The sequence below is a fragment of the Sitophilus oryzae genome, unplaced genomic scaffold (assembly GCF_002938485.1).
Source record: "Sitophilus oryzae breed Bouriz unplaced genomic scaffold, Soryzae_2.0 scaffold_810_pilon_pilon, whole genome shotgun sequence".
In the NCBI taxonomy this organism is placed as follows: Eukaryota; Metazoa; Arthropoda; class Insecta; order Coleoptera; family Curculionidae; genus Sitophilus; species Sitophilus oryzae.
In genome coordinates, this window is record NW_022147429.1 from 2,630,203 (window position 1) to 2,650,911 (window position 20,709).

Here is a 20,709-nt window from a genome sequence, read left to right on the forward strand (position 1 = left end):
TTGTTTTATTAAAGTCATGCGAGATATTTATAAAATTATTTTATAAAAGTTTTCTTTCTGATATTATTGCCGACAACAGCATATTTTACTCAGACAATACCTTTAAAAAATGGTTATATAATTAATACAAACACTGTCCTAATAAAAGTCTAATGGAATAATTATAAAACAAAAAAATAATTCTGTTGATACAAAAGCATTTGATAATACATTTATAAAACGTATAGACGTTTTTGCACGCCATTACTTTCTACTTTGATCTTGTCGTAATATACTACAGCTTTATCATGTCAAAATCTCAAATTATTAAAAATAATAAAAAACATAAAAGAAGTGGTGCGTTTTACAGAAGGGCAAAAAAGTGCTACCAAAATATCCTAGCTACCGTAGTTCGTGAAACAGTTGATCCCTCTGTAAAGGAAGAAGACTCAAGTGAACAAAACGTTTTCTCTTCAATTGCTAATGAACTAAGTAGTTCCACTGAAAATGATACTTTTATTAACGAGGTTCAGCAGAGAAATCTCAAAGAAGAAAATAAAAATAACTGCGAAATCGAGCTAGATGAATTGGGTGAGGACGAGGAAAATTCTGATGATATAGTCCATGCAGAAAAGAACACAAAGCTTGTAAACAATATTTGAACGTGGGCTGTGTCTTTTAATGAACTACATGTGGCGCTAAGGGCTTTATTTAAAAATATAATATAAATGATCGCTTTCCTAATATGCTTCCCCAAGACCAACTTTTAAGCTTCAAATAGCTTTCCGCGAGGGGTGTCTCACTGTTGGAATTACATGTACATTTTCTTGGCAGTCGCTGGCAGTCTTTGGCAGTCTTACGGCAGTCGCCTATAATTACATGGCAGTCATAGGCAGTCGCTCGGCAGTCGCTTGGCAGTCGCTAGGCAGTCGCGGCAGTCACTAGCAGTCTCTTGGAATTCAGAAGTCAATCGGCAAATTTCGGGGTGTTTTGTATAAAAACTTGTCAATTTTGAAGCAAATATATATATATATATTTTTTTCAATTTAATGTAAAAAAACTTGCAGCATAATTCTTGTTTAACAAAAAATATATAAAACGACTCTTTCACATACATTCAGATAGATTTTTGTTTTATGGTTAATGATGTTAAATTAATTCATAATAACTGCAGTATAATAGATAATGAAAAGCTAACGACTTCAAGGTATATCAAAAATGTTTTGGTTTTGTTTTTTGGAACGCTTTTTGGAACAAAATGTTAAACAGAAAAGTTATAGGGAAGGTTAAGAAGCATATTTTAAAATTACTGTAGAGTATACAGGGTACTTCAAAAAATGTTTGGATATGCGATTGTTGATTGTCGTTCGGATATAACATATATTTTTAATGAGAATACCCTATTTTTATTTTAGAATTAGATTCTACGTACAATTCGGTAACTTCTTTCCATATCGAAGGTCACAGTGCCGTAACTTGTATAATTTTTTAAACATACCCAATTTTATATTAAATTATTTTTTTTTAAACGAATTATCTTATAGAGCCGAGATATCAATACTTCATTATCAAATGAAATATTTTGAATTATTTTTGTGAAAATATCGCAAAAATTATTTAAAAAAATAATATAATTTTATTAAAAAATCATACGAGATCCATGCGTTGTGACCGAGCTTGTGACCCTCGATATGATATATATTAAAATTAATAGATTTTGTAATAATTCAATTTGTTTAGAGAAATATTAGATTTCGATATGGTAAAAATTATCAGTGACGCAAAATTTGTTGATTCTATCAGAAAAAATTATAATACATACTTTTTTACTGGTACGACTAATCCCGGTTATACACTGCGCGTTTTTGTGGTTGCCGCAGAAACGCGCGGCACCGGCATCGACCATAAACTACAGTACGTCTGCTGGATCTGTGTCTATGAAAGGAATGCGGTCAAAAAACATTTAAATAAACAGCAATATATTTTATACGTCGACTTGACGAGTACGTCACCGCAAATCGCTCCGCCCACTCATTTTATTGGCTACTTGCAAATTTGTCGAATTTTTATTGATGGGACGCGTCGTTTAATTTTTTACGAGAAACATCGAGAAAATATCGTTTCTCCTCTCACGGATACCCCGTAGCTACAGAACGGACAGACGTACTGTACACAGAGCGCCTGCGACAGTCGCAAAAACGCCACAGTGTACCGCCGGGCTTAAACTGCCACTGTCGACTACGATTTTTCGCTATCGCAGTTGAGGTGTGCTTTCGGTGCCACCTCGAGCCCGGTGCGTCTCGATCTAGAATCGAGACGCACCAATTAAAGAAATAGACAGTGAAATAGATTAATTATAGTTTATTTGTTTCGTATATAACATAGGCCTGACTAAGTACAAATAACTATTTTTCTGCAAAATAGAAACCCTGAATAATTTTTAAATTTCTCATTTTTATAAAAGAAATAATTTTTGAAATTTCAACCATAGAAATACACAAATATACCCATCTATATATGATTCGAGGATAACAAGTATAAAAATTTTGGCGTAGGAGTAAATCTCGAAGTAAATGGGTCCAAGAAAGTTGCCTAATCAGGGAAAAAATAAAATTCTTATAATTTTTATCTTCGTAATTGGAAGGCTATTGTTTATTTCTTCTATTAAAATTTCGTACCGCTCTTCTATTAAAATTTCGAGTCGCTCTAGCAGTCGAGACGCAACCGATGCGACTCGATCACAGACGAATTCAGTCCGGACGCACCAGCGATTTAGTATTAGTATACAAACTACATACCTGTACCCGATCCTGTACCCTAGAAGTTCCCTATAGTTTGCTTCTGGGGTACAGATACGTTGAAGCAATTGACAGTCGTAGCCGTCAGTAAGTAAGTAACATCAAAAACATTACTTTTCATGTTGTTGTATTATTCTGTATGTATTATGAAAACATTTCCAAAACACCTTTTTACGTAGAATTTAATGATTTAAGTATAATTTTTTTAAAATTAATGATAAGTTTCGAGTTATCACTAGAAAAATTGATTTTTTATTTGGGACACTCTGCCAATTAAAAGTTATCTCTTGATGTTTTGCCCACTTCGGCCTCCTGGATGAGATAAACGCAATTTTATTAATCACAATTAATACAATTAATAAATTATATATTTTACCTCTAATTTATTATTAAATATTATTACTGTTAGTTATCATTACCATTAGTCCAACATAAGCAATTTCAAATAAAAAAATAATGATATTTAAGATAATTATTACAAAAAAAAATAATTTTAAAAAGTTTTAACACCCTGTAATTATGAAACTATGCATTTCCATAGCAATATAATATAATAACTTTTTTCATATTTTTTGACGAGGAATCAAAAAGTACTTTTTAAAACTTTTGCAAGTTAATGATATTAAATTTTTATAAAGGTTGCTATTAGACTTGAATCAAATGAAAAGCGAGATGGACAAAATATGAAGAGACAACTTTTAATCGGCATTAAACGGCTTACACTATTGCGCTAACGAGAGAAAAAAAAGGCAGCGGCGTACATGCTTTTTTTAGAAAAATATTCCAGAGAAAACCCATATGCATGTCCCTGGTGAATATGTTGACACTTTTTTAGCGTTAAAATATATCGCAATAATAACTTTTACCCTCAAAATTTCATTCGAATCGCTAAAAGCACTTGGAAGAAAATTACAATAAATCGAAAAAATATTAAGACTTTAACACCCTGTAGCTACAAAGAAAAGCAGAATCGGACCTATGTTGATATGAAAAATAAATCTTATTTTTACGTGAGGAATCTGCCCACGAAAGATGGCACATGCTTTTTGAAACACCCTGGATATACAGGGTGTCCCAGAAATAAGTGCAAGTAATTCAACTGGTAGTATAGTTCAACCCCAGAAACACGCCGAGGTTTTTTTCACGTAAATTTTTTTTTCAAAATTCGAAATTTTTTGAAAAATTTTTTGGATTTTTTTAGTTTTTAATTAAAAAACATAATTTCTTGATAATATGGCAACATAGGTATTAGATTAAATTTACAAGAAAAAAAAATCCAGAAAAGATACAGCGATTCTCAAAATTTTAGCAAAAAATCATATTTTTTCAAAATTTTCAAAGTAAAATAACTCCGTTATTTTGGAGTTATTTGAAGAACGAAAAAGAGAAAATATGTTTCTTTTATCGAGATTTACCACCCCTTAAAATACTTATTTCTGGGACACCTGTATATTCGAAAAAATCGAAAACGAAAACATATTTTTCCAGCAAGACAAGGCACCGCCTCAGAATGGTGAAGTTATCAGCAAATTTTTGCAGCCAATTTCGAGAATAATTAAATATGGGATATGTCCAAATAGCTAACCAGGATCCGTTGGACATCGAGGTCTTTAGGCGCGGCGGACTTATTTCCTATGGATTTTTATTTTTGCGGAAGAATAAAGGTCCTTATTTTTAAATTACCCATATATATAATCTAGGCAAGAATTTATTAACTACTTATGCGAGGGTATCTTTCATCCCTACTGAGTTAATTAATTCCGCGAGAAATGTTCAAAAACGGCCCCGTCAGTCCATAACAGAAGACGGTTGACATATCGAACAACCAAATCTCAAATCTTGGTTTGATATTAATTTTTATTGTTATTAAATAGAGTTTAAATGTGTTGATGTTGTTAAATGTAATTTAAATTGTTATAAAATTCTGCATCTCTCATTGCAAATATTATTCCGCCGTTCAAAGCCTACTTATACAAAGTGGGCGAATTTTTACAAACTGTATATCTCGAGGAATCGAGCAAAATATCAAGTTAAATTATTTTCAATGAATTAAAAGTGTACAGGGTGTCCCATATAAAAAATAAAATTTTCTATTCATAATTCATAAATTGTTAATTTTAAAAAAAAATATTCTTAAATCATTAAATTCTACATAAAAAGGTGCTTTGGAAATGCTTTCATAAAAATACACAATTTTCTGTAGCAAAAAAGTTACAGTGATTTGTTAAAAATGCACTTTTTTGAAAAACATCCCGTAATTTTGAAACGGTAACAGATATCTATGTGCGGTTTTCACCGTCATGTTTTTGATAAAATTAAGCTCCAGACACCGATATTAGTCTTCGTGTATCTCCTACAGAAAAGGGTGTTTCCCTTTAAAAGCGTCCAATTTGGCCCACCCTGTACATGTGTTGATAAATAATATATGTCAAGGGTCGACAAAGGCCCGGAACTTAAGATACCGCTGAGCCGGCAGTCGTTGGCAGTCGCTGGCAGTCGTTGGCAGTCGCTGGCAGTCGTCGGCAGTCACTGGCAGTCGCCGGCAGTCGCTGGCAGTCGTCGGCAGTCACTGGCAGCCGTCGGCAGTCACTGGGAGTCTTGTATAAAATGACATTTTGGCAATACGTGTACATTTTTTACCCTAGTGAGACACCCCTCGGCTTTCCGTTAAAATATCCCAAATAGAATAATAATGAGGTTAGGTTTTTGACACAGATATGTTGCACTAAACACAAATTAGTTCTGTTGTTGCCGCATCTACGACATTTATATAACGGTTGCAGCCGGAGCAATTAATACATACTAACCGTTTTGTTAATGTTTTATAAGTGTTTTATTGAATATGCGTCATATGAGCGACTATTTACTCCTGGGCTTATACACCACCTGGAGGGACGCGGACGTATGAAAACGAAAACAAAAACCTATTGAGAGATATCAGAGCCGGAGTTAGGTAAATTTCTTTTACCCTTGACCACTATGTATATGTAAAATAGACAAAAACACAGGATATTAAGACGCAGTAAATTACGTACATACACGGTGTCCCATATAAGAATGCACAGTGTACATTGCACACTACAGGGATCTTATAAACCAGAAGATTTACAAAGATGATTAAATTACAGAAAAGTTGCGCCTTGCTGAATCCTGCAATATGATCTAAAAAAAAATTTTTTAAATTCCGAAGTTATTTGGGAAACACCGAATTTTCCCGATTTCAATCTTATTTTTTTCTCATTTTATTTGAAACGATATGCGACAATGCAAATTTCACATTCCCATTGCTACTTTTTCTGCTCTAAAAGTTGATGTTTAGTTTTCAATCTGACGCAACGTTTTGTTTTTTTCTTAGCAACATCAAGATTTGTTTCTTATCAACCATTCAAGATAGACCTAACCCTTATATCAATGAATTCGTCTCAATGAGCTCTATCGATATTCATCAAAATATACAGGGCTTTCCATTTAAGTAATTGAAGTACCACCTGATATTTTTTCTTGGGCCACTCTGTATAAATGTAAATTAGTTTTAAAATGGCGCCACTAAAAATTAAGATCGACGTGTCCAAGGGGGTTTCCAAAAAAAAACAATTGAATTTTAAATGAATTTATCCGTTACTTTACGGACACAGTGTATATTATGTACCTACTGTAAAGAAATCACACCGAAAACTATGCGATTTTTTATTCGTACGTTAAAAGGTAAAGAAAATACACGCATTTTTATGTGTAATTATTAGCGATTTCAAAAATCTATGCGAAATTTGTGAACTTTTAATTACGAAAAACAAACATTGATATTACATCAAAGACTTATTGGCATTTAGAACAAAAATAAGCATTACCATAGAAACATAGAAAATTTTTATTTCATTTTGTGAGTACGTTATCATTATTAGTACTGCCAATATTGCAACACGAAAATTGACACATGTCAGGCATTAAAAAAAAGTTTAATGATGTTGTGCAAAAGCCCAATAAGAAAATTTGTGAAATATTATTTTGAAAGTGGCGGCACGCTCTATGTCATAACAGATTCCTTCATTTTGTATCTTATCAGTATCAGTAAGGCCAAGACTTCAACTCGAAATTTTACAAATGCATAGAGTTAGTGCGAATATTACATAAGCTCTTTTATGTACACGTATATAATATATTATGGTTATTTTTTTCTGGAAATACGTCCCTGTTTAACTAAAACATTGCTTATAATTTAAATATTTTATAAAAATCTCTTAAAGATCAAAAACATTTTATACGAACACCGAAGGTGATAAAAGTATTTTATAACATGGAAGCCATTGTTTTCGTTGTTTCCACTTCACCTTCAGACGGCCATTTTTGAACGCATTACAAAAAATCATTTTCCGATAATAAAACGCCACAACTCTCTAGTCTAAGTATTTATCTAGTGGTGTAGAATGGATCCTTTAGGGTATTTTATTGCAGAACAGGCCAAATGAAAGAAAAACACGAAATAGTATGTTTGATTTTTTCTCTTAAAACTCAAATATAGATAACATATTTAAGGCGCTTGAAAATTTTGCTATTTAAATACCATACATTATAGGATATTTAGCTTTTTTGTTCTCAGAACGATGATTAAAAAATAAATTATGTTCTGTAGGAACAACAAAAGCTTCCTATCATAGTGTTCGTCAAAGCAAAATCGGAACCGCTGGTATAACAAAACAACTATTATAAAAGTGTTTTATTATAGCTCGATAATTGTTGTATAATGGTCATAATTTTGGTAAAATATTTAACTCTGTAACTGTTTATAATAAAAATGTTTATGTAATTGTCCGGTGAAAGCTATTGAAACTATAATATAACAAATTAAGGAACTAAATTGCTGCACAAAAGTGCGCCCTTTTTGGGTTTATAAGCATTGTATAAACGTTGTTGAAATGTTTATCGCAATACTGTTATTTTATAAAAATAGTTCTGTAAACGTTCTTAGGACATTTTTAAAACATAAATTGTTAGTTGGGTATTGTATCTATTAGGTGTTATTACTCTAAATGCCCCTAATTTAGTGATAAAATTATACTAAACAACACCTACTTAGCTATTTTTACATTTCCACCGCGTGTAATAATTTATAATAAATACAGGTTTTTTTATATAACAACACTATTATATGGCTTTAATCTTGCGACATCATCATCAATCGGTTATCTGAGTCTGTAATATATCTTTTGTTTTTGCGTTATTACGACAATTTTCAACTTTTGAATCAATCGAGCGAAACTATAGGTATATTTTTCCTAGAATCCTTTCATTTCGACGCTAAGAATTGACGGAAATAAATATTTAACTATTTAGTTCCAATGTCAAGGTATTGTATTTTTTATTATATATATTTCACATTTGTTGGTGGTAGGATAGGATGATTTACAATTTTTGTAATCATCTATAAAAGCATATTTGATTTGGGAATGTCGCAGTTATATTTAAACAAATCTTGATAACTGTAATATAATTGAGAATTATTCCAAAATGAAACTAATCAGTGCTAGTTTTTTGCTTGTTATAGGGTTTACATTAATCCAGGTAATGTTAATAATTTTAAGTGATTTTCAGTGCAAAACACAATTATAAATAAAACTTAGAATTTTAATTTTTTAGTACACATTCTGAATATAAAACAACTACAGAATATTTGATGTTGTGTATTTAAGGACTTGATATAAATCAATAGATATTCTAAATTTAAGAGTATCAGTATCCAGTTTATATGAAATTATATTTGTATATTATACTCTTTATTAGCTGGGGGGTGGGAACTTTTTGTTTCACAACAGAAAAATAAAACACTAAGTTGCCACAATACACCAAAATCCTTTACTTTTAAGGACTGGACACGCGTTTTGCTAACCATCACATCACGCCACACCATTCCACGCCATGCCACCCCATGTCACGAAGATTTGTGCGTATATTTTGCCATTTAATTACATATATTGCGTACTCAGTATACCCACGCCACGTCATCCCACGCTATCAAACATGTGATGTGCGATTCATAAGTAGGGTTTCCATACGTCCGGATTTACCCGAACATGTCCGGATTTTTGTGTTTTGGCCGGACCGCCCCGAAGTGTCCGGAGCAATCTGGTCCGGATTTGGAAAAGCATCCGGGAAATCTGACCGCAAAAACAATTTAACTTAGTAACATATTTTTCCCCCAGTTACAGTTGAATTAATTTCTCAGTTACTTTATTTTTTTGGCGCTCAAATTTTTCGCATTTGGTGCACTTGAAAGTGAATGTTTTTTTGGTTGATTAAGTTATTTAATTAAAGTATGAAAGGCACCATATTTATTACAATTCAGGTGCACAAAATTATTAATTTTGTGCACCTAAAATCTTCTTTTATGCACTTTGTAAAACCATAGCCGCAGCTGTACAGGGTGGGTCAAATTCGACGCTTTTAAAGGGAAACACCCTTTTCTATAGGAGATACGAAAACTAATATAGGTGTCTGGAGCTCAATTTTTATCAGAAACATGATGGTGAAAACCGCACATCGATATCTGATACCGTTTATGAGTTACGGGGTGTTTTTCAAAAATGTGCATGTTTAAAAAATCGCTGTAAATTTTTTGCTATGAAAAATTTTGTAGTTTTGTGAAAACATTTCCAAAGCACCTTTTTACGTAGAATTTAACAGTTTAAGTATATATTTTTTTAAATTAATAATTTAAGAGTTTTCAACAGAAAAATTGATTTTTTAATCGGGACACCCTGTATATTTTTAATTAAATGAAAAGAACTTAAAATTACCTTTCCAAACATATAGCACACTTGATATTTTGTTGTAGTCCCCTTAAAAATACAGAATTTTTAAAAGTTCACAACTTTTAACTAGTAAGCTTTAGACCCCTCGTTGATGATCTGCCCCTAATAGAACTCAAAAACATATTTTTCCAGCAAGACGAGGCACCGCCTCAAGAAGCTAAAGTTATCAGCAAATTTTTGCAATCAATTCGAGAACAATTGAATAGCTAACCAAGATCCCAGCCGCTGGCCATCGAGGCCGCCGGTTTTAGTGCCTATGGATTTTTATCTTTGCGGAAGAATAAAGGTTCTTATTTTTATATTACCCGTATAATCTAGACAAGAATTAGAAGTACTTAGTGGTTATGGGAGGGTATTTTTCAAACCCACTGAGTTAATGAATTCGGCGAGAAATGTTCAAAAACGTCTCCGTTTGTCGATAACAGAAGACGGTCGACATGTCGAACACCTGTAGCAAAATATCATGCCTTGATTTGCTATTAATTTTTATTGTTATTAGATATAGTTTAAATGTGTTAATGTTGTTAAATATAGTTTAAATTTTTATAAAATTAAGCATTTCTCATTGCAAATATTATTTTCGTTTTAATCGCTGCTCACAGCTACAATTCTTTTGCATTACAGCCGGTGCCGTTCAAAGCCTACTTATTCAAAGTGGACGAATATTTAAAGAATCTATACCTCGAAGAGGAATCGAGCAAAATATCAAGTATGCTATATTTTTAGAAAGATAATTTTAAATTCTTTTCGATTAATTGAACATATACAGGGTGTCCCATATAAAAAATCAAATTTTCTGTTGATAATTCTTAAATTATTAATTTTAAAAAAATTATACTTAAACTAAAATTTGAAAATGTTTCCATAAAAATACAAAATTTTCCATAGCAAGAAAGTTACAGCGATTTGTTAAAAATGCACATTTTTGAAAAAGACCCTGTAACTCCAAAACGGTAACAGATATCGATGTGCGGTTTTCACCATCATGTTTTTAATAAAAATTGAGCTCCAGACACCATTAGTTTTCGTCTATCTCCTATAGAAAAGGGTGTTTCCCTTTAAAAGTGTCCAATTTGACCCACCCTGTACACTCTACTAAAAATTCTTCGTCGCTAGACGAACTGCTTGTATCCAACATCTTCTAATACCGATAACATTTCTAGCTCTAATAAAAAAAAATAGAGAATTAAATAAGCGTGTTATAAATGTATACACCCCTTTCCAAAGTTGCAACACATGGAGTGACGTGGCGTGGCGTGGCGTGTTGCTAATGGGGTCCCGGCTTAAAAGAGTTTTAATCATTTGCTGATGATGCTAACATGGTTAGCAAAACGTACGTCCAGTGTTTAAATAGAAAGTGTTTTGTTGTATTGTCATTAATTAGTGTTTCATTTTGCTATTAAGCTCTTTTTCTAGTCGAATATTATATTATATCATACTTATTTTTGTACGAAACTGTGACCATTATACTAATTACAGGCTCAAGGAGAAATAAGAGATGAAATACTGACCCATTCCACTCATTGTGTTGGTGAAACCGGTGCCGACTTGGCATTAGTGGAACAAGCAAGACGTGGAGTATTCCAGGACGATCCCAATCTTAGATCATTTGCGTTCTGTATGTCCAGAAGATTGGGATTCCAGAACGAAGCTGGCGAAATCCAGCGGGAACTTATCAGGGAGAGACTAGCCTCGCTGTTGAGCGCGGATATTGCTGATCAGCTGGTGAAAGCTTGTTTGATTGAAAAAGCCACTCCTGAAGAAACAGCTGCAGCAGCTTATAGATGTTATTACGAAACCGCTCCTACACGCGTTGTTATTTTCTAAATTAGAAGATTTTTACACCTCTTATTAGGTAAAGGATTACTGTCTCACATATTTTATGTTATTCGAATCATAGTGATATTTGTTTGTAGTACTTTTATTATGTTATTATTAAGACAATGTTGATGTTAAAAAATATATATTTATATTTTATCATAGAGGCCTTCTGTTTAATTTTAGTTTCACAAAAACATTATTAAGATTTATCATAGTATTAAACATAAACATATAAATCATTGTATGCTTTTTTAATTTATATACAATAAAATAAATAGTAGCCTATGAAGAAATATTTAGTACATCAAATTCATTAATTGAGATATAAATAACTGAACAAAGATTTTTAAGAACTGCAAATTTCTTATATGGGGTATATTTTCTTGGGCTTTGCTATCATATCAGGGGCATACCTACAAGATAGGTAATGGGAGTAATTACCACTCCCAGGAAAAAAAAATATTAATAAGGGTATAGGTGTAAAATAAGATTTGTCACAAAATAAACTAATAATACCAATTAAAATAGAAGTTCCAGGCTAATTTTTTTTCACAGTCGCGAAAATTTAGCTTAAACCTATTATTTTACTTAAATGTTGTTACTGTCACTACCTTCCCAGACTCCATTTCTAGATTCGCTATTGGCTGTTCTAAAGGATATTTTGTTATAAACGAATTGTCTCACTAGCACAGAAATAGTGCATAATAACGTATTTTCGATTTGTATACACTTAAACCATGTCTGATCTTTCTTTACATATTTTTATAGTAATATATACCATATCTAGATTACATAAAATAGATTAGTTATGTTATAATAATTAATAAATTAATAACATGTGATATAACTATAAAATCTGTTACTTATTCTGTGTAAAAACAAAATTAATTCGCCATTTTGTCAAGCAACATTCAACTACAGAAGTAAATCTGTGACTACAGTATTTGACTTTGCCGAAATGTAATGATTGGGAAAGCTAAATGCTAATTTATATTTTTTTAAACATTTGTCATTTTTTAACACTATTATTAATTTTATACTCTCCTATTAAAAAACAATGGAACTTTTTGAGACTAAATACGACAGAATATCAAACGAGAGATAAGAAAAATAATAATAATTGATTGATTTTAGGTATAGGAACATGTATAATCAAAAAGTAACTAATTGAAAAACCTCTTCACTAATAGAATAAAAAAATGAAGTTTAAATTTAAAAAAAAATGATTTATGATAATTTTTTTATCGTTCAATTCCATGACAGCTACGGCCAATATTATTTGACATTCGAACAATTTAACTGTCTGTTGAAATAGATAGCCACATGTTTTTTCTTTAGGCCACAGTGGCTGTGGTAATCACTAAATTTGATGTTTAGGCTATATAAACAATTTTTTTGACAGGCAGTTTTTTCCTAAAAATATTTCAAATATTTTTTTCTCAAAAACGGTTAATATTAGATATCGTCCTATTGCTGCCAAAATTCACTAACTAACATTTTTCCGAACAACCAAATTCAATCACTAACTATGTTTTGAAGCGGAGAATTGATTGCAAAAGTAATTAACTAAGATTTCTGGCTATTTATGTTTTATTTCAATACCGAATAGTTACTAACTATAACATCTTTATGCAATGCAATTCATCTTTAGACGCATTTTTCTCGGAAGTAATAAAAATTAAGTTAGTGACTTTTGGCAGCAATGGGACGATATGGAGTGTTTGATATTAAAAAATATATAATTAGTTAATACTAAGTGAATTTCATAAATGATTGGTATACTACTCGTATTATAATATCTATAGTTAACATACTTACCAGTGAAAAGTAATAAATCCATGATTTCCCTCGATCCTTCACCCAGATCTAGTGACTTGAGTATTATTTTCAACCCTCTAATTTAAATTAGGTTCCGATAAATTTGAAAAAATGCATGCTATTTTTAATAAAAGATCTTAAATCGTCTATAATCGCACATACTAGGAGATTTATAGACAAGATTACAAATAAGATTAAAAAAATAATTAACTAATTATTATATTGTCACTGTAACAAAAAATATAATAGAATAAAGCAATTTTAAAATTAAATTAATTAAGAGAAGTGTTGATGTGCAATGAAATATCAAAGCCTATTATTTTATGAAAAAAATGGCAATCCCAAGGTTTATATTTTTGACAAATTAACATGGGGAAGTGGAACGATAATTGCAAATTGTATTCTATATATAAAAGACAATACTAGACGTTGGATTATCAATCATAAATTGTTTTGTTCTCACATTTTGCACTATAATATAGTCCATATTATTTTAATAATATGAGAGGATTTGTTGTTGCTGTTGTTCTCTTAGCAGCTGCCTTATATGCCAGAGTAAGTTGCTTTTTATACCAAGTAATAATTTCTTTTTTCATATTAAAAGATAAGACATATTGTAATATATGAATACAAAATCTTATTTTTTTCATAGATTATTCAATTTGAACTGAATTAGGGAAAATCATCGTTATATTATGTTAATTTTTCAATTTTCAACATTCTCAATTTTTTTTGACCATTGATGATAGTATCATAGTAGAAGGAAAAGAGTAGTTGCACTCTCCCAAATATTTTCTGCCAGTTTTTACAATCTGTCAAATATCGGCAGATTGCAGAGCGTTTCAGTTGAGTTCCGTCCGTCGACCTGCGAGGTTCGAGCGTTGTGTCCAGCACAGAGACGGATTGACAAAAAATAAGTGCCTTTCGTTGTATGGTGGTTGTAGTAATAATTAAAAAAATTGTGATTTGAGCTTTTTTTTGAGAGTAATTTGTGATCATGTTTGTGTTCAGGTTAATTTTCTCATGACTGATTACTACTTAATAATTTGATATTATTTTCATTTATACCTCAATTTTTTTATCGATTTTACTTTTGACAACCATCCCTTGCCTGCTGTTTAACGAACTGCACCATCATTGACAAAAATTTGATGGTACCGCAAAAAACTGGAAATCCTGGTTCCTTAGAGGCATGGCATGGTACCGAAATTACCGGTTCCGAAAAACAGCTCCGGTTCCGTAAACGCTATAACGTACCATAACTGTGAATCGCCCTATACAGGGTGAGTCTTAAATAAGTGCAAATATTTTTAGGGGTAGTATATTTTGGCCCCAGAAATATGAGGATTTTTCTGCGCAATTTTTTTTTTTGAAAAAATATCTGGAATTTTTTTTAGTTTTTAGTTTAAAAACATAATTTCTTGATAATATGGTAACTAGGGCTCAGAACCGGAAATTCCCGATCCTTTTGAGATATCAATGAACCGGGGCTCCAAATTATTAATTCCCGGTTCTTTCGGTACCTTCGGGACTCGGTAACAATCCAAAACCAAACCAAACCGAACTAAAAACTTATTCTTTTATTATGTGAGAAAGTAGTGATGCTATTTCTCATTATTCGTGCTTCTTTTCACTTTTGAGATTTCAGTAATGTTTATTAGCGATTATTGAAGTTTAAATATGTTGTTTTATTATTTAGTACAATTTGTTGTTCAGTGTATTAGTTTTCCAATGAAAATCACCTAACCAATATATTACTACAAAACAAACACATTAATGTTAAAATTAAACTTGTTTTAAATTAAAAAAAAGTTGTAGAAAATCTTGGAAATAGATAATAATATAAAAATATGTTATTATATATTTTTTCCGCATTTCTTCCCATCAGAAGATTTTCAGATACTGAAGAATTGTTACTTACACGAAATGTGAAAATATTCTGTTTTCAAGCAAATTTTTACTCGATGATATTTTATTGTGAACTCATATTTTCCTAAATACATCTCTGTGAAACTATGGCGAGTGCCACGACTATACTTTGCCTAGTTATAGACCACGACTATTCAGCTACGTCAGTAGTCACGGGACGCGCGAACAAGGTCATATAAAATGGCAGAAAAAAAACAAAGGATTTGACAAGGAGTAAAGCTACTAGTTTCCTTATATTATGATATTATCTATCATTTAACTGGATTGAATGTGGTATTATTTTGATTAAGCCCCATACTGACTATGCGATCATGCGGTCAATTCGTCTTGTAGCTCCATAGTCACTATACATTGATGCGTCGATTTGATGCGACGATTCGTCAATCGCGTTATGCCGCGGTTCGACAAGAAATCTGTTTTTGGACGACCCATCAGGAGAAATATCATAAACACAATGGACGACCCATCAGGAGAAATATCATAAACACAATGGACGAATTTCTAAACGAACTAGAAATCACATCGACGAACCGAATTAACGCACAGTGAGTATTACAAACCACATCGACGCATCGATCGAGGAACCACGTCTTAATAATCAATTAACATTCATATTCAATATACGGAGTAATTAAAACTTCATTAAAAGCTCTATATTAGGTTTTTCATTTGTAAATTTCATTTCAATTCTTTACATATTCTCGAACCAAAGTTTTAAATGGAAATTTTAAATGAAATACTGTACAGGATGAGAGAAACATATTTTCTCTTTACCATTTTTCAGATAAGTCCAAAATAACCTAGTTATTTAAGTTAATAATAATAATAGCTTCCGTATATAGCGTTTAACGCCTTGGGAGTAGCAAGGTACAGCTTGCCATACTAGAGCCGTTCGGTATACAAGGAAGGTAATGTGGCTAGCACTACGCTTCAACCGCCTATTGTAAATCTCAAGTACTCATTTAAGGCTGAGTCGACCTAGGTACCCAAACTATTTTTATTTTAATAAAAATAGTCGGCTGATGCAATGCCGGGTGTGGGATTCGAACCCACTACCTTGAGATTGGTAGAGAACCTGTACCTCTACACCACCAAGCACCCGGAATAAAAGTTTAAAAGTTAAAAATAAAAAAAGTTTTATGTTAAATTTTTAATAAAAAAATTAAAAAAAGCTTTAAGTTAAAAATTCAAAAAGAAGGTTTTTTGAAAAAAAATTGAGAGCCGCCGGATTTTTTCTCTATTTGCATCCCTTTTATTGCCATAACCATAGAGTAAAGCCGTAACTATATGGTAATATCAGAGATTAAGAAATTATATCGCGGGAAAATTTGCGGTGAACAGGCAGTTGTAAAAAGTTTACGAAAAATATACAGGGAAATTCACGATTTTCAACATCTTTTTTAGCGAAAAAAACCTCATAGACGTGTTCCTGGGGTCGAAATATACCACCTCTGAAAATATTTGCACTTATTTAAAACTCACACTGTATATGGTTTTAACTCAGTGGATTTGCCACTATATTTCGGTTCCAAAAATACTATAATATACTCTAATACCATACTATTCCGAGTGGTTTTTGAAGTATAACCGTTGTTAAACTAAATTTACTGCTTATCTAAAGCCCTCTTAAAATTTTAAATTCAAAGAATTTAAAAACAAATTAACAGAAGATACTGTATTTGAGCATCTTCTTTAAAATTCGGTCTACCAAAATAATTGTTTTATATATAGAGGGCGAGTCATAACTAAGTGAGGAGAGGAGACTTTCTAGATGCATTTTGTCCATTTTTTCGAATTTTGGCAAACAAAGAAAAACTGCTACGCTTTTTACAGGGTACAAAAATACGACTTACCGGAAAACTAGTAGACTTGAAAAATGGATAAAAAATCATAAAAATAGTACACCTACATGTGAAAAATCTAGTTTTGATATCTGAAAAAATTAGAAAAAACTGTTGACTGTCTTTTAGACGTGACATTTCTCTTTATTTTTCTGCCAGCACGGTCCGTATTCCCAACTATATGGTTGACAGTCTTAGTTCCATTTATTATTTTATGTAGTATTTTTAAAAAAATAGAAAAATTAGCTTATTAGTGTTAATAGTATCTCCGCAGCATCTTACTGTTTGCTATACTTGTTATATACTGCTATGCTATACTGTTTCTTTTTCTACCGCCAATGGACATACAACACATAGAAAGTCACAGGTATTTTCGCCAGTTAATTCGAATGGGATAAAATGCATAAAGAATTTCGTGTCTAAAGTAATATTGTAACTTTGTGTTTGAAGTCTGCTATATTCCACCTTTGGTTAAAAATCTTAAAAAATGTGCAAAACTACAAACATTTTGAGCGGTTTTTTATTTAGATGCAAAATCCGGCAATACCCCACATAAGAAATCTATAAATCCAACATTTTTCTCTTTTCAATACATTTGATTTTTTATTATCTGTCTCTGACAAATGACGAAATGCATTTAGTAAGTCTGCTCACATCATATTTTTCATCATTTTTTTTAATAGAATACCTGTATTTTGTATCATAATCGAACAAGGTTTTGTTTAGTCTTTTTGTTTGTTTTTTTCTGGGGCCAAAATATATCACCCTTAAAAATTATTTAAGACTCACTTTTTATATATATATATATTCCTATTTTAATAAATTCCTGTTTTATACAATGTCGAATTTCAAACTTTGCCGGTAACATATACAGGGTGGCGCCTCCCATACGTCGCGGAGGCTCCAAGGAGAACGACAGTTTGTATTGAAATGAAATTTTGTGAGCATATCTAGGTTAATTCAGATCACTTTTTAAAAATATAGAGAGTTCTACAGGGTGTCCCCAAAAAAAGTTACATATCAAAGTTTTGTTTTTTGTAATGAAACGCCCTATATATTAATTAATTTTCGGATTCTGGGAGAAAAATAAAGGTGAGTTTTATAATAGAAGTATATGGCTAAAATGTAAGGTTTTTGACATATTTAACATTTTCTAGAAATCAAGAACAATTTTTAAATTACAATAAAAGCTACTTAAATTGGAATTTACCCGGTATAGCCTAATATGTAGTTAAATTAACTATTGTAATTAAAATCACATTAAAAATTGATCCAAAAAAATTATACACGTTGAGACAAAATTAATATTGAACATTGGTCACCTTTAAAAGCATGTTACTCTTTTATTTTAAATGGAACACCCAGTATATTATTTCTGTACTCAATGGAGAATTCATGTCTCTTCAAAATACCATTCAGGTTGCCTACCCCACAAACAAGGATTTTCCTAGATATTTTCATTTACATTATTTGATCTGAGTAGATATTTATTATTTGATAAAATCTAGGTGGCTGTGATATGTCAGATGTTACTTCAACATAGCTGTCTAATTAGTCGAATTTTAACAACTAGCTATAATTTTGTGTCAGTTAAAACAAAAAAAATTCTCAGAACTCAGAAATTTGCCGAAAATGCAAACAAATCCTACATCAGAGAGAGTTGATATAATTCTATAAGTTGGTGAATGCAATGTGCTGTATATTGAATGTACAGTGCATTCACCAATTAATAGAATACCTAAATGCTCCTGATTATATATAGTCTGGGTTTTTTATGGCGATATGTTAAAGCCAGTGTTTACAATACTCGACCAAAGGCAACGGCCAAGCTACGTCGAAACACCGGTTCCCATTAGAACACCGAAGTTAAGCGACGTAAGGCGATGCTAGTGGATGGACGGGTGACCGGTTCGAAACTTTTCATCGTGCTGTTGTCCAAAAGGGAAAAGTGTATAATCTATTGATACACACTGCTCATTCACGCCGGTTCATGGCCGGATGAGATCGGATATCTCGTGAGTAAGATTTAATTTAGACACTTCCTAAGTCGGTAGGCCATTGACCATGATATGGCCGAGGACCGCGGTTCGGATTCCGCGTAAACAAGTAGGTTCCGTCCAGTTTAGCCATTGCAGCAGAAAGGAGACGTTAAAAATCAGGCTATACAAGGTCAACTAAAATTTAATAAGCTGTTATCGAAATTTAAAATTTAGTCTTCATTTTCACAAAATGTGAAATATGTCAAAATCCTTAGATTTTAGGTATATGCTTCTTTAATAAAACTCACCTTTATTTTTTTCCTAGAATCCTAAAATCAATTAATATATAGGGTGTTCCATTAGAAAAAACACAACTTTGATGTGTAACTTTTTTTGGGGACACCCTGTATAATTCTATATATTTTTATAAAATGCTTTCAGTTAACCTACATGTTCTGCCAAAATTTAATTTCGATACAAATTACCGTTCTCCTTTGAGCTTCCGCGGCGTATGAGAGGCGCCACCCTATACATTGAGTTTTTCATATACCCATTTCAGTTCAAATGCACATTCCTTCACTACGTAGAAAACTACGTAGACTAGGAATAACTTGTGAAAACAAATATCTAGCTATTCCTTAAATCTAGAGCATTCAAAAATCAAAAAGTAACAATGGTTTTAGGTTTAGGTATAGTTGGAGTATTATATTTACATATGTCTTTCTTGGCTATACTACGACAAAATATAAACGTTTAAATATTTTGCAAATCCAATAATTTTAGGGTGAGCTAAGCAACGAGCAAAAGCAAAAAATCAAAGATTACATTACCGATTGTATATCAGAAACTGACATTGATAGAGAAGTGGTTGACCAGGCCCATCGCGGAATGTTTCAAGACGATGACAAGCTTCCAGAGTTCTCTTTATGCATGTCCAAGAAGATGGGTTTCCGCGATGACAGCAACAGAATACGTGTCGATGTTGTCAAAGAAAAAATATCCGAATTTGTCGAAGACGATAATTTGGCAAAGGAAATATTCGAGAACTGCTTTGTCGAAAAATCCACTCCTGAAGAAAGTGCCTTGGAATCATTTAAGTGCTTCCAAAGACGAACTCCTGACCACTTTTCATTTTTATAAATGACTGTTTTACTCTGCTGTTCTATATACACGCACCTTCAATGCTTTTGTAGATGGACTATGGGAATAAAAGTTTGAGCATATTAATATATTTTGTTTTTGTCGATTAATTGATTTCTTTGCGTTAAAGCACTTCCAGCTCTTTGCAAAGTTCCCGATGTCGCTGATGTTGGCTTCTGCTGGTTCCTCTAGTCCCTCCAAAAAACCTTGCCCTAAAGTTTTAAAGCGTCGGTATTCCAGTGCCGGACAGTGGCACAGTAGGTGCTCTATGGTTTCTTCTTCCTCTCCGCTTTCTCTGCAGTAGACGTCGTTGGAAATTTTCCATCTCACGAGGTTTACCCCCGTGGGACAGTTTGCAGTGACGACACCGACAATTATGCGTACTAGGTTCTTTTTGTTTTCTAGTAGTTGTTTTGTCTTTTTGCTATCTACCAGTGGCCATAGTCTTCGAGCTGTAACGCAGTCCTCACGGTGTTGCCACGTCTCTTGCTGCTTGGCCTTGATGGCAGTTCCTATATAGTCATCTGCCATGGCCTCTCCCCTGGCCACCTCTTTGACGAGTCTGTCTGCTTCCTGATGGCCCACCACATTGCTGTGG

At 32.3% G+C, this 20,709-nt stretch overlaps 3 protein-coding genes and 1 pseudogene across 3 annotated transcripts in view; all 4 read left to right on the top strand.

The window, feature by feature from the left end:
* Positions 1-20,709, top strand: part of LOC115889083 (B1 protein-like) — a 290,836-nt gene that overhangs the window by 206,364 nt on the left and 63,763 nt on the right. The window lies entirely within an intron of this gene.
* On the top strand, positions 8,232-11,618 carry LOC115889054 (B2 protein-like). The gene is made up of 2 exons (XM_030908973.1): positions 8,232-8,336; positions 11,063-11,618. The coding sequence occupies exons 1-2, from the start codon at positions 8,283-8,285 to the stop codon at positions 11,408-11,410; spliced, it is 402 nt and encodes a 133-aa protein (XP_030764833.1). The 5' UTR covers positions 8,232-8,282; the 3' UTR covers positions 11,411-11,618.
* Positions 13,664-20,198, top strand: LOC115889051. The gene is made up of 2 exons (XM_030908970.1): positions 13,664-13,777; positions 19,755-20,198. The coding sequence occupies exons 1-2, from the start codon at positions 13,724-13,726 to the stop codon at positions 20,109-20,111; spliced, it is 411 nt and encodes a 136-aa protein (XP_030764830.1). The 5' UTR covers positions 13,664-13,723; the 3' UTR covers positions 20,112-20,198.
* Positions 18,809-18,929, top strand: LOC115889148 (annotated as a pseudogene).